At 42.9% G+C, this 14469-nt stretch overlaps 1 protein-coding gene across 1 annotated transcript in view; it reads right to left on the bottom strand.

Moving 5' to 3' along the window:
* The window catches only part of COL6A6 (collagen type VI alpha 6 chain), a 130779-nt gene that overhangs the window by 21427 nt on the left and 94883 nt on the right, over positions 1 to 14469 (bottom strand). The window contains exons 27-33 of the mRNA XM_087824933.1: positions 13617 to 13652; positions 12894 to 12956; positions 8816 to 8878; positions 7705 to 7740; positions 7547 to 7583; positions 5335 to 5346; positions 1482 to 1975 (exon numbers count right to left, since the gene is read on the bottom strand). Coding sequence (XP_087681059.1) covers positions 1482 to 1975; positions 5335 to 5346; positions 7547 to 7583; positions 7705 to 7740; positions 8816 to 8878; positions 12894 to 12956; positions 13617 to 13652 — 741 coding nt within the window. The remainder of the gene's footprint in view (positions 1 to 1481; positions 1976 to 5334; positions 5347 to 7546; positions 7584 to 7704; positions 7741 to 8815; positions 8879 to 12893; positions 12957 to 13616; positions 13653 to 14469) is intronic.

Here is a 14469-nt window from a genome sequence, read left to right as displayed (position 1 = left end):
TGTGGGGTGGAGAGATGGGTGAAAAGGGTGATGAGAGTCAAAAGGTACCAATTTTCAGTTTTAAAATAAATACATCATGGGGTAGTAATGTACAGCGTGATTATAGTTAATACTGTATTCCATGTTTGAAAGGTGGCAAGACAGTAAATTTTAAAAGTTCTCATCACAAGAAAAAACAAATTTTATAACTACATATGGTGACAGATATTAACTAGACTTTTTGTGGCGACCATCTTGTAATATATATAAATATTAAATCATGTTGTACACCTGAAACTAATATAATGCTATATGTCAATTACACCCCAATTTTTTTTTTTTTTTTTAAAAAAGGTCATCTTGATCCCAGGTTTATTTGGGAATGCTACACAGTAAAGATTTAATCCGCAACCTAAGAAGCTACAACCAGAATGGCTTTTCCTTATGACATTTGGATAGCTACAAGATTGGCGAAGCTATAAAATCAGTCAATTGGTTCTCGTGGGAGAGGAACGATTGCTCTCCCGGCCATAAGCTGACGTCCAGGGATGTCCACTGGCCTCCTGACTGAGCCTCTTCACCCCCGCGGCAGCTCCGAAGCCGCAGAGCAGCGAGCCCGGGCTCAGGTTCTGCCCCTGCCCCTCGGCCCGGGCTCAGGTTCTGCCCCTGCCCCGCGGCCCGGGCTCAGGTTCTGCCCCTGCCCCGCGGCCCGGGCTCAGGTTCTGCCCCTGCCCCTCGGCCCGGGCTCAGGTTCTGCCCCTGCCCCGCGGCCCGGGCTCAGGTTCTGCCCCTGCCCCGCGGCCCGGGCTCAGGTTCTGCCCCTGCCCCGCGGCCCGGGCTCAGGTTCTGCCCCTGCCCCTCGGCCCGGGCTCAGGTTCTGCCCCTGCCCCGCGGCCCGGGCTCAGGTTCTGCCCCTGCCCCGCGGCCCGGGCTCAGGTTCTGCCCCTGCCCCGCGGCCCGGGCTCAGGTTCTGCCCCTGCCCCGCGGCCCGGGCTCAGGTTCTGCCCCTGCCCCGCGGCCCGGGCTCAGGTTCTGCCCCTGCCCCGCGGCCCGGGCTCAGGTTCTGCCCCTGCCCCGCGGCCCGGGCTCAGGTTCTGCCCCTGCCCCGCGGCCCGGGCTCAGGTTCTGCCCCTGCCCCTCCGCCTGGGCTCAGGTTCTGCCCCTGCCCCTCGGCCCGGGCTCAGGTTCTGCCCCTGCCCCTCGGCCCGGGCTCGGGTTCTGCCCCTGCCCCGCGGCCCGGGCTCGGGTTCTGCCCCTGCCCCGCGGCGCCCAGCTCCACCCCTCCAGACTCGGTCCCTCCCGATGCGACGGGAGGAACAATGACACCCCGCCAGGCCCAGGGCCTTTCAGAATGAACAAGAACGAGGCGCATAAAGGGCTGCGCGTGTGCCCGGTAACAGTACTAAGTGGTATCATCCCGTACTCTCTTACAGAGCCTTCTGAATGTAGTCCCCCCCCAAAAAAAACCCACCCAGGTCACGGGAAGGGCTTAACCCGCTCACCGCAAACATGCGCTTGACCGCGGGCACGGGGCTGAAGGCGATGACCACGGGCGTGATGTCCAGCGCGCTGAACTCCATGGCGGCCGCGGCCACGGCCTGCGCGTCGGCGGACGGCCCGCCGCTGAAGAGGGCGGCGATCCTTCGCGCGTGGGGCCCCGGCAGCGTGCGCTTGAAGACGGTCCTGGAGATGAACCGCATGGCCCGGCCCACGTCCCGGCCGTCGGGGGACGGCTCGTGCGGGAGGGCCTCGATCTCCCGCAGCAGGCGGCTCTGCCGGTAGGCGTCTGAGAAGCGGATGAGCTGCCGCGCGTGGGAGCCGTAGGAGACCACGGCCACGCGCGCGCCCGCCGCGCAGCCGGCCCCGCGCACGCGCAGGCCGCTCACCAGGGCGCGCAGCAGCCGCTTCATGCGCGCGAAGTCCTGCTCGGTCACGTCCCGCGACTCGTCCAAGGCGAACACCAGCTCGGTGGGGTGCACGGGGCACTCGGGCTTTCCTGAAAGGCGAGCAGTGCCCCACGCGGGGAGCGTTAAAATAAAGAAAAGAAAAGAAAAGAAAAGCCACAGAGAAGGTAGTTTTGAATTTAAATAGTCAAATGTTCAAACATTAAATAAGGATGAATGATTTAAATATTTTAAAAAGCATGAGAAATATTAGCTATTTAAAGCCCGAGTGCTTAAAAATGCCACCCGGAATTTGCTCTTTTAAATGAAACACAAGTCTGTAATTCAATTTGCGTTTTAATGACATTTGTAAGTTAATTACCAAATTCCTTCTAAATGATAAAGAGCTCATGGACAGGCCCTGCCTTTTCCCTACAGAGATTGGATCAATGGCATCACATCAGTTGCTGGAACTTAGTAAAAGAGACTAAAACATATTTTTTTACTTAATGAGGAAATGTAACAAGATAAAAAGGAATGGGTGTGATAGCTCTGCTGATAATTTCAGAAAGATTGGACGAGAACTGGCACACTATGCAGAACAGACTATTAGATACAAAGACAGCAGGCACGGCTGCGAGGCGTGTAGAGCCCTGGTCCAACTACTCACTGGCCGTTTGACCTTGTCCAAGGAACTTATCCTCTCTATGCTTCAGTTTTCCCATCTGTAAAATGTCAGTCCTAATATCACCCACTGCATAAGCCCGTGCTGAGCATTAATCGAATCGACACAGGCAAAGCACTTATGATAACAGTGCCTGGCACATAGTAGGTGCTCAATTAATGTTAGCCATTATTATTATTATTATTATTATTATTATTATTACAGAATTTTTCACTGAGAGAGAACTCTGTCACTTAAAAGAATAAGAAAAACTTCAACTTATTTTTTTTATGTAACAGCTGAAATGCACATTTAATCAATAAATGTTTTACCACTTAGAGAAACTTTGAATTATGATTATTAAACTCAAATGTAAGCATTACTTTCAGATTTATTCAATGATCTCAATTCATTCATTCTAATCCCAGTTCCCTATACTTATCACAGTTGGCAATTTCTACTTGTCTGATTTACCTGATTAATGTTTGCCTCTCCTACTAATTTGGGAAATGTGCAGATAGGGATTATGTCTCTCTTAATATGCCAAGTTATTAGTCCCTGCCATATATCAGGGATCTAATAAATGTTGATTGAATAAAAAAGAACCAAAGGACAATTCTTTGCAACAGGTACAGAAAGAAGAAGAACATTTTAATAATGGGGGAGATGCCTGGGAATCTCAATGATGTGCTTCTCTTGGAGGGGTGTGTCCGCTCCTTCAAATGCCAGCAAGCCAGATTCTAAGACAATTTACCCAGGAGGCCCACCGGCTCTTCATAGGGAGCTCAGGAACTCAGACCTGCTGGGTCCCGCCCAGGCTGGCCAAGGAGGGAGTCCCTCTGCTGTGGCAACTGGGTCTCACCCCCTTTAGTGCTAGATTATCATCTTCTGGTCCCCAACTCTGTGACCTTCACGGGCAAAAGGACCAGTAAGAAGAAACATTCAACTTCAAATTAAACTCTGCATCTCAATGAAGATGGGACAGAATGTACAAGCCTCTGAGTCTAATTTAGTGGGATCAGCAGATTTTTAAAAATTAAGGTCATGTCAACTTTATAATAAAAAATGAGTGGCATTATGACCAAAGACAAAAGTGGTTCCACCAGCTTTGCATTTGGGCTATTATTTGCATACGGGAGCGACAACACAGCTTCGGACATAACTGAAAGATAAAAGGGAAAAAGATTCCCAGTGCTGGCTGAAGATTTAAGCAAATTCGAGTTTTCCAGAAAAACACCAAATGGCTAATGCAACTTGCCAGATACATCCTTTGAAACCCAGCAAGCTGAGGATACTGCCAGGAACCAGAGGACACTGAAGAATGTGAGCTGGATTGTGGTGACACCGAGGAGGCCCTCCTCAAGGCACGGATCACCACACGGAAATCAGCGTGGCTCTGTGGCCACACACGGCACACTGACGGTTGCCGCTCGGCACCTCATGAGCAGGTGATGACGACACAGGAGGCAAAAACCAAGGTCGTGCACCTAGCACCTAACAGTGGTGACCCTTGCCCAGGCCACCATCCTTATCTGTGCCTGAAATACTACAAAAGCCTCCTAATGAGTCCTCTGGCTTTGACACTCATCACAGCGGCCCAAGTAAGCTTTAAAAAATTGTTTATCAGCTCATGCTCCTCCCTTCCTACTTTCAATAAACTCTTTACTACTCTTCCATTACAATTCAAATAAAATCCAGCTGCCTTGCTGTAACCTACTAAGCCCAGCTGGACCCGGCCGTGGCTTCCTTCTTTTTCCCAAACGCCAGTCTCCCCTCCCTCGCCGTGGCTCAGTCACGGGGGGGGGGGGTTCTCTCAGTTCCCAGGCAGTGCCGAGGTCTGAGGTCCGTCTCAGCTCGGCCTCTGTGCTTGCCCCCCGCGCCTGGCTCATATAGAGCAGGCTGGGTCTTAGTCTTCCGTTCAGACTTCAGTGTCACTGCCTCAAGGAGGAGCCCTCCACCCATAAGGGTCTCTCCCGCCCCCTAAGTTATCCTGTGACAGAGCTTCCCATTCTTTACCTCTCTCACAGCAACTACAGGAACCTGTAATTCTTTCTTTTGGGCATTATCAGGATCCCCCGCCAGAATGGAAACTTCTAAGGACAGGGGTCACGTCCACCTTATTCACACCTGTATCCCTCGTTCCAGGGACAGGTTGGCACATAATAGGCTCTCAAAAAATATTTGTTGAGTGAACAAGCAGAGGGCATGGATTGGTGTTTACAGAAAAGGTATAAGAGTGTAAAGGCGTAAGAGAGAGATGATGGTTTATACAAAAATATATGATAGGCATTTGTGAAAGACCTAAAAACTAGCACTGAAAGAATATCAGCTAACTTGGTAATTACCATCAGGCATGAACCGCATGGATTTTAGCATCGTCTGAGCTGCACATTTAGCTTACTTGCTATCTGATCATCTCTACTTTTACTTTCCATATTTTCCCCTCTGCAGCTTACTTCCTAACCTCTAAACTATAGAGACAATATGACAAATAGAGAGAGAGGGGGAAAAAAATGAAGGGGGGTTATTACAAAAAAAACACACCCAACAGTAAGATAAATGGTAATGTTAGTCATTAAAATATTAATAATAAAAAAAATCCAACCAGTTGGTTGAGAAATAGCTGTGAGGCTCAGCTAAAACTGAGTGATTTATTGGAGGCAGGTCTGTGCTACTAGTATGAGGCAGCAAAGACAGCCCAGGTAAAATTTATATTATTTGGAAGGCAACACATTAGTCTAACTCCTCTTTCCAGATATGTGACATTTTGGGCTTGATTATAATATGCTGTAAATAAAGATTACTCACCGTGTCCGCAAGCTGGGGAAGAACAAAGGAGATTAGGTTATTATCTGGTAGGAGAACAGAATTCTGTACTGTGTAGGAAAATCAGGGCGGCTGACATTCTGCACTGTGTGCTTTTTGTAGGTGACTCCAAAGTCAAAGCAACGGATAGGGTTTGGAGGAAATGCAGCTGCACCTCAGCATCTTGGTACAAGCACTGCTCCTTGCACAGGGAGTGGAGTGGCGATGGAGAGGTGGAAGGGGGACAGCAGCCAGCCATAAACCAGCAGCTGCAGCCAGCTGGCAGAGGACTTCTGCCTGGGAGGGAGCATTACTTTGCAGAGAGGTGCATGGAATTTGGAAAGTTAAAAGGCCCTATCCTCTCTTTACGCTCTTTCTTTCTCTCTTACGTATGTTTGTGTGTGTGTGTGTGTGTGTGTGTGTGTGTGTGTGTGTGTGTATAAACATTAGGGATAGATTTATTCTGAAGCAAATGAAGCTTCAGTTTTAGGTCTGTACTGTCCAATAATATGGAGGCCACATGTGACTTTAGATTTTAATTAAAATGAAAGGAAATAAAATATTCAGCTTTTCAAGTACTCAGAGTCACGCGGCTAGTGGCTACCACACTGGGCAGTGCACCAGAACATTTCCATCATTGCAGAACATTGTACTGGATGGCACTGCTTTTGATCTTTCACCTGGCGGGGCTTCTTGCAAGGCCCTGGGAGGGTCCCTAGCCATGTGTTCACCATGAACACATATTTTTATAACATGCAGAAATCATTGGTTTTGATTTCCTTTCTTGGTCTTAAGAGCACTTCTTTTTAAAATAATTTTGTACCCACTTTTGGATTTGTAATTTTGTTTTGAACCCCTCAAATTTTACAAGATCAGGCCTCATCACACTTGGATCTACCCTGAGTCATTCTACTTCCCGTGGTTCCCACGTCAGAAGGCCTCCTGTGCTAACTTAGCCCCAAAGCAGCCAGTCAGTCTTCATGACTCAAAATATATATTTTGATTTCCATCATGGATGGTTCCATTGTGCTACACAAAGGCAGAGTTAAGGTCAACCCTGCAGCCCTGCCTGGGTGGCTCAGTTGGCTTGAGTGTCATTCCATACGCCAAAAGGTTGTGGGTTCGATCCCCAGTGAGGGCACATACCTAGGTTGCAGGCTTGATTCCCAGTCGGGGTGCATATGGGAGGCAATCAAGTGATGTTTTTCTCTCATATCTATCTTTCTCTCTCCCTCCCTCCCTCTCTCTCTCAAATCAATTAAAAAATATCCTTGGGTGAGGGTTAAAAAATATATATATCCAGATCTTAGCTATGGTAAATTGTGCTGCTAGGGATGGAAAGGGTCAATGGGGGAAAAAGGGGACATCTGTAATGTTTTGAACAATAAAAAAAAGATCAATTCTGCATTCAAAGCTTTTAAGTCTGTCTTTGAGACCAATGCTCTCTACAGAAATGGGCTCTAATTTGTCTGTTTTTCTTCCCCAAATTGCCTTTAGGGAAATTTTGATTCTTCCTGTCTGTTTATTTGGGAAGTCAATGAGCATTTGTAGATTAACATTAAAAAGTCAATTCTCTCCTGATCTTGTACATCGAATTCCTCTGATGGTGTTAACACCTATTTTGATAGAACAGGCTGCCATAATGGTCTTAAAGCAAATTCAAAGGAGTGAGCATTTGCCAAATCAAAATGCCTTTTTGCTTTTAACATTTTAAGAGGAAAAGCTATTGGCAGAATGAGTAATTTTACAAATAAATCAGTCCAACTAAAAGTAATCAAGCACATTTTTCCAGGTATTTCCAATCTATAAACCAAAATCAGGGCTCCCAACCACCAGGACACCCTATTATCACAGCTGTCTCTTTCACACCCAGGTGAATTCAGTCTTGTCCGTTAGAGTCAGGTTAAAGAGTTCACTGTGATTGTCCACTGATTGATTTCAGCATCCAGAGTTCTGACCTCATATTTCAATTTTCCCTAGAAGCACTAGATATATTATTACTTAGTGCTTAAAACAGGTTCCATTAGACATGCTGGCAGAAAGAGAGGGAGTTAGCTAATAGTCACCGGTCTATGCTGACTCAAAAATATATGCAGTGACATCTCTAATTTTAAGAAATTGGCTGGAAAATTGTCTCAATTTTGAGTGCAGAAATTGCTGCTTTTCTTCTGTGAATGCTGACAGCTTGGGTGATCATTTTAAGCAGGGTACTTACGGCTATGGTCCCGCACATACTGAATGAGCTCACACATCTACAGTTCAAAAATAAAACAGAAAGAATTAACCAACAAACTGCCAGATCTTTTAAGTTTAAAAATGAAATAAATTTCATAGAGTGCTTAGAACACTCTGTAGGCGTCAGGAGATACTTACGGAAAATGAAGCCATTCCTTTGGCCCCTTTCACACCCTAGGGAGACAAATGAAAAGTGGTTTCACTGCTCTAGGCACACACATCAGTAGCCAGAATGTGCAACAATATGACCCCAAGAAAATGATAACTTTGTAAAATTTTTATTCTTTTAAGTTAGAGGGGGGAAAAAAGAATGCACATGGATAACCATCACCTAATTAGCAATAGCACTCTAAGGGGAATAACCTATAAGCAGCAAGTTTGATGAACACAAACCTCCAAGGGCCACTTTCCTCCAGCCCCATGTCTGGATAAAAGTTGTCCAGAATCTAAGGGTAGAGCTGACCACTTGACACTGGCATGGAAAGTTTTGGAGCAGGCCTATGGCCTAGAACTAGATAAGGCTGAACCATCCATGTGGCTGTCCCTCCTTAAGAGACATTGGGAGTTCCTCAATTCCATGTTTTGCCTTGGCCACTGAGCAGTAGCTGAGCTAAACTTTAATCTGTTTCCATCGTCGGTTGGATGACAAAGGGGCCAGACTCAATCTGAAAATCTGGAAAGGTAATCCCAATTGTTCTTCCAAAAATAAATATACCTACATATGTACGAATATTTGTCTGGGTGAGGAGAGAAAAAACAAAGTGGAATTGGTTTGAATTTCATGTGTTCACTCCCATCTTTGGAACAGGAGGAGCCTGGCTAAGAGACACACCCAAAGAAAAATGCAATGGAGCCCACCCAAATTCCTGAAGAAAGGAAGTTCCACGTGAAGGCAACTTTGATCATGTATTCACTATTTATTAATTTCCTTTTATCTTCCTTCATTTTCTGATCATTTATTGAATGTAAGAAGGGAACAAGGATTGGACAGATAGATCAAATTTCCTGATAACTGAGAAATCTCATTTTAATCTAATACTGTTCACTTCCTCTCTCAATTCCCTGCACCTCCCAAGAAATAGCAACTGATTAACTGGTACTTTTTGCTTCTCTTTCTGAGCACATAAAAGTGGAAAAGAGTTGCCAAGTTGCCGAGACAGAAAGCATGTACATTTGGACAATGAAGACCTCATGCACTGACTTTTTACTTGGGAAAGGATCTGGTGTGATTTATGGCTTTTCAACTTACCTTGCGTCCAGGAGGTCCCATCTCCCCAGGGGATCCTGGTTCTCCTGGAAGTCCAGCGGATATCTCAAAGCAGAATTTATTTACTTTAAAATTATATTTATACATATATGTGTGTTTGTGGGCTTGGGAATTTTAAGTTTCAAAGGCAATTCACTTTCATTTTAGAAAATTAAGATATGTACAAAAAGCACATGGAAGGAAAAAAGGCCTCAGCAATCCCTTCTCCCCCAAATAATGCTTGCTAACATTTTGGTGTCTTTTCTTTTAGTCTTTTATTTATTCTCTTGGTATTAATATACATGTTCTTTTTAAAATTTTATACTTTTCCCCTGTTGCCTTTTAAACAAAATATACATCTCTGGACACTTTTGTGTTACTAAATATTATTTTGAAAAATCACTTTCTTGGATGCATAGTATTCCAATAGCTGGATATACCATAACTTATTTAATCAGTTCCTTACCACTGGCACTTTAGTTTGCTGTTGTTGTAATAAGCAGTGCATATAAAGTTATATGTTCAGTTCTGATTATTTCCTTGGGAAGATTGATAGAACTGGAATTGATGGGTTAAGGGAGAAATTTTTATCTGAATGAATTTTTCTCTAAATTTATTTAGTGACTAAAATAAAAAACAGATTCACAAAATCCCCAGAAACAAAAATTGTACTATAAAAATCCTTGAAATAACAAGAAAATAGTTAACAGTTTGCTGGAAATATCTGGGGTAAAATGAGGAATAGCATCAGTCAGAAAAACAACAGTTGCTGGCACTTCCTGTATGCCAGGAATTTTTCCATGTCCATTCAAAATGTAATTCATCATAAGGAAAGCTAGAATTTAGTTTAAAAATTGGAACAGTATTCCTTTGCTCATTCAAAATGCCACAGGATTTATAACCTTTATAGGAATAAAAAATGAAGTTGTCTAAAATCAACTTAATTTGTAAAAGCAACAGCCCATGGAACAGCAAATAATTATTGATGTCCTTTGGGTGTTCCAGTGATATTTACAGTATGCTAGGCTGCGTGGAAAAACCTCAAAACTTACAAATCATCTTTCATTTAGAAGACATAGATTAACCTCCCAAGAGAAAATGGTAGACTGATCATATGCATTTAATTTTGAGCCCTCCCAAAGTCTTACTACAATAATAGTAAGTGGATTTTTTTAAAGGCAAAAAACCCTGACAAGCATGCAGAGAATGGTAACAGCCATAACACTTTGGAGGCTGGAAAGCAGATGCTTAAGTGTTAAACGACTTAGCAGGTCTGAAAAAGCTGAATCCTAAGCCAGCAGCAGAGAAAGCCAAGAATTCATGTGTTTTATAACATTCCCAGAAGGTTCGGGGTTTGTCAGCACCAGGTACCTTGAGAAGTAAGACAAAGGGGAGAGGCTAAATAAGGGAGGATTGGCTGAAAATCATCTTAGGAATCCATCAACCTGCCAGCACATTCTCTACAGTGGGGCTGATGTCCCTTCTTCCACCCCGACACCAGACAGAAGTAAAACTGAGGTGTCTACACTAGGGATCTCCAGGAAGAGTTGAAGGCCAATGGTACCATCCTGAGAACAGAGAAATCAAATGAAGGTATGTGAAATAGATGTGAGAGTCCTCAGCTCTCCTTTCCCATGTGGTTCCTAGAAAGTTGGCAGGCAGACCTCCACCCTAAGGTAGGCAATAGAAAGAATCTTCTCAGGAGAATCTGACTGGACAAAGAAGAGAGACCTAAGATGCTGGTAGCAGAGGCTTGCTGAGACCACTCTTCAGTGAAACTTGGTGGTTGACTAGCCCCATGTCCTTGAGGCTGCCAATCAGCCTTTCTGTCCCCAGTAGGAAGAGAGAGCCCATTCCCCAGATATGTGATAAATACAGAGAAAAACAGAAAGAAAAAAAAAACAACCCTGTAAGAAACAGACTATTTGGGCAGAGAAGACTAAAAAAATACTAATTTATATTCTCAAGAGAGGTAAGAGAAGATATTTCAGACATGAAACAAAAACAGAATAGTCTAAAAAAAGGAATATTCAGAGAGAAACAAAATGAGCTCTTGAAAATTAAAATATGAGAAGAACATTGTGAGATAAAGTCAAAGAAATCTCCCAGAAAGTAGAGCAAAAAGACAACCTGAAAAATGAGAGAGAAGAGATAGAGGCGAAGGATTGTCATTTTTTCCTAACAAATCTTGTGAAATTACTTGATTCTTTCAACCAGTGGTTCTCAACTGGAGAGAATTTTGAACCCCTACCTCCCCCCGCCGGGGCCATTTGACAATGCCTGGAGACATTTTTGGCTGTCCTAAGGGGGAGGGAGACAGTGGTAGCTGTTGAGGGCATCTAGTGAGTAGAAGCCAGGATGCTGCTAAACATATTACAGTGCACAGGACAGCCCCTCACAAGAGAGTTATCCAGCCCCAAATGTTACTACTGAGCTTGAGAAACCCTGCCTTGAAGTATGTGCATGTGTAAAGTTAATAAAAAATATAGATGCATACAAACACACATGAATATACAAAATAAGATAGGTTGAAAATCATGGCAAACTAAAAATTCTGCAGTTGGTGAAAAACCCCCCCAAAAACCAAGGTGAAGATTTAGAAAACTTAAACTGGAATGTAAACATTTGAAAAGAACCAAAGAGGCACCCAACATTTACAGCAAAGCTTCACCAAATCTTCCAATAGAAACATCAACTCTGAGAGGGAAAACCTGGAAGTTTTCAGTGTCTAAACTTCAAAGCCAACAATACTCACATAGATGAAAAAGCAGCTTGGCAGGTGAAATAAGCAAGTTACAAACAGTGATAAATTGCCCAATGTGGGAGAAAGAAGAAATTCAAGGAACCAAAGGCCAAGAGAAAAAGCTTATGTATTACCCACTAGTTTATTGTTTTTAAAAAATGATTAATGTGTCATTGGCAGGAGGGAGTCCAACAAGCAGCTGAACTCGTTTGCAGGTTTTCAATGTTCAAGGGTAATTTTAACAAGCTGAGGGAAAGAGGACCCGGAGGTACTTCAAAGCAGATGACATCTAGATTAATTTGACAGTTTTCCAATTATATTTCTAATTATATAAGTCTTTATTTTAAAAATAAAGAACATAATGTTAAAGGATAGTCATTCAAAAATACGTATGAGGAAAATAGTTATAGCTGGGAAGCAGTTCTCTTGGGGGAAGCAGGATGGAGGAAAAGAGCAGTTTCTTTATTTTGCACCCCTAAAACCTACATAAATAATCCCTAAAGTTCTCCCTACGCTTTGTAAAAAACAAAACAAAAACCAGAATAAAGTGACCTCTGATGACAAAACCGGAAACCCACTTCAAGTCTCAAGTTCTATCAGATTTTGTGTATTTCTTTTCCTGCTTGGCATGGTGTTAAGACAAGTTTACCTGATCAGTGCTGTTCTGAACAAGAGAGCCAAAGAACGTACCTGGAGACAATCATCACAAGCTTGCCTATTTTATAATAGGACCATCACACACTAAGTTAAGATAGATAAAGAGTCAGAAATGCAAAAATCCATCCCTGAGCCACAGGAAGTCAAAGATGCTGATGCCTGTGGGACGTACTGGAGACTCATGTTTAGTCTGAATGATTCACAGCATTGAGCAATATCTAAACCCCTCCATGGAATAATAAAGATACATTCAGTTACATAATGAATAGAAACTTTCCCTCAAAGCTCAAGAGATATCCTCTTAAGCTCAATTAAAGCCAACAATACTTGTCATAGTGAAGATAAGATGCCAGTAGGCACTGGGTTGCACTAAATCTGCCAAGGAGACGTGATTAAACAGACCATATTTTGGACCACTAGAATCCCTTACCAAAACACGCCAAAACCTTATTTCCAGTGTTAAGGATGGTACCTTGGCAACCAGAACTTGTTCACTAAAAGCAAACACTCATTGCCTTCTTGCTGGCATTGGAGGAGCAATATGCCCTTCCCCAAGTCTGTCTTAACAAAATACACACGTTTTTACAAGTCCTTGGGAACAAGTGACAACTCAAATGATTGGAAAAACACTGAAGAGGACTTCCCAAAATAGCCGAGGTTGTAAGCATCAAAGAAACTTACCGTCTGACCTCTAGCACCCTTGGGTCCAGTTTTTCCTGGACCACCAGGGTCCCCAATCTCACCCTAAATAAGTTCAGAAAAATAAAATCAGTAGTTATTAAAATCAAAGAGATAACCCCATGTGTTTTTAAGTGAATTCCAACATGAAGACATTTTCGTACACGTTTTTATCTTTAACAGCCTTCTTTGAGGTGCTCTCCCCATGTTCATCGCTGTCTGCCCGGCACACTGACACTCACTGTTTCACTTCTGTTTCTCCAGTCAGAACACAGCCTCTTTGGAGACGTGAACTGATCCTATCGCAGGACCTGGCATTTCCTGAGCTCAGTTAACGTTTCTAGCAAAAGTGAAAGCCTTAAGGTAGAGGGCTTATTATCTGAAGGTGATTCATAAACACTTTGGGAAACTTGAGCCAGGTGAGATCAGGACATTTTGGTTTTCCCTACATTTTACTTTCCTTTGAGCAAGAAGAAAACAGATACACCAGAGGAGGAGGAACACATGTGCAGAGGAAAATAAATAAGGGTAATTTCTTCCTTTACCTATGAATTAAAAAAACTAAAAACTAAGTTTTTTATTTAATAAAGCCTGCTGTCTTCCCTCCTCTCCCCATAAAGATTTTTTAATTCATTTTCAATGAACTGTCCTTCTGTTATTCCAGGTGCATTTCATAGCCCAAAAGTGTTTCTGATCCACCTCTAGTTAGTATGACGCACACAGTACCTTAGGTCCACTCTGTCCAGGGAATCCATCTTGTCCCTATAATTGACAGTACAGAAAATTAACATATGTATATATCAGCAAGGTAGGTTTATACTGACTTTAATTTTGCCCGCTGTCTGATTTTGTTTTAGTGCCTTTGAACCAAGGAAGGACTAAAAGGATTGAATACAACACTGTACAGCACAATTTGAGAAACGGACTTCACCCGTTAAATTGGAACTATTGACCGGTTTCACCAAACTATCACGGCGACCTAAGACAAGTGGATAAGTGTACCCTGCTGAGGAGTTACACATCAGCTCTCCTCCTACTGTAGGCGTACCATAGGAAAGCCCGTCATTTGGTCATGTGTCTTAAACAGTCTTCTTAAAATGGATTTCAATGGAGAAATTTGGGAAGCTTTGAGTCTACACTTGATCTTTCATTTTCTGGTTCTCTGCTTACCTTACTTTGGCCACAGACTATAGTTGAAGAAGTATAGTAATCCCCGTTTGATAAAAAAATTAAATTGTTTTATTTAGTAATTTTTAATAAATAATTTAATTTTCTGATTATTAAATGTAGTATCTCCTCAAACATATAAAAAATACAAAAAATAGAAAGAAGAAAAGTCACCCAATTTTCATTACTCAGAATGTCATTACCCATTATAAATACTTGTTATATTTTCTTTTAGCTTTTTAAATGCATTTGAGTACAACTGGAATAAATGGTTTTTTGCTGATTATATTCTGATTTTTTTTACTTGATATGTACATAATGATGTCTTTACATAATTATAAATTCCATATGCATTCATTATAGAGTAGCTAATATTCTAATGCTGTAGGCTACTTAATATTTCCCTTTTTAT

The sequence above is a fragment of the Miniopterus natalensis genome, chromosome 15 (genome assembly GCF_054644295.1).
Source record: "Miniopterus natalensis isolate mMinNat1 chromosome 15, mMinNat1.hap1, whole genome shotgun sequence".
Lineage (NCBI taxonomy): Eukaryota > Metazoa > Chordata > Mammalia > Chiroptera > Miniopteridae > Miniopterus > Miniopterus natalensis.
Note: the sequence above shows the minus strand (reverse complement) of the source record. Positions and strands in the feature narration are given on the sequence as shown.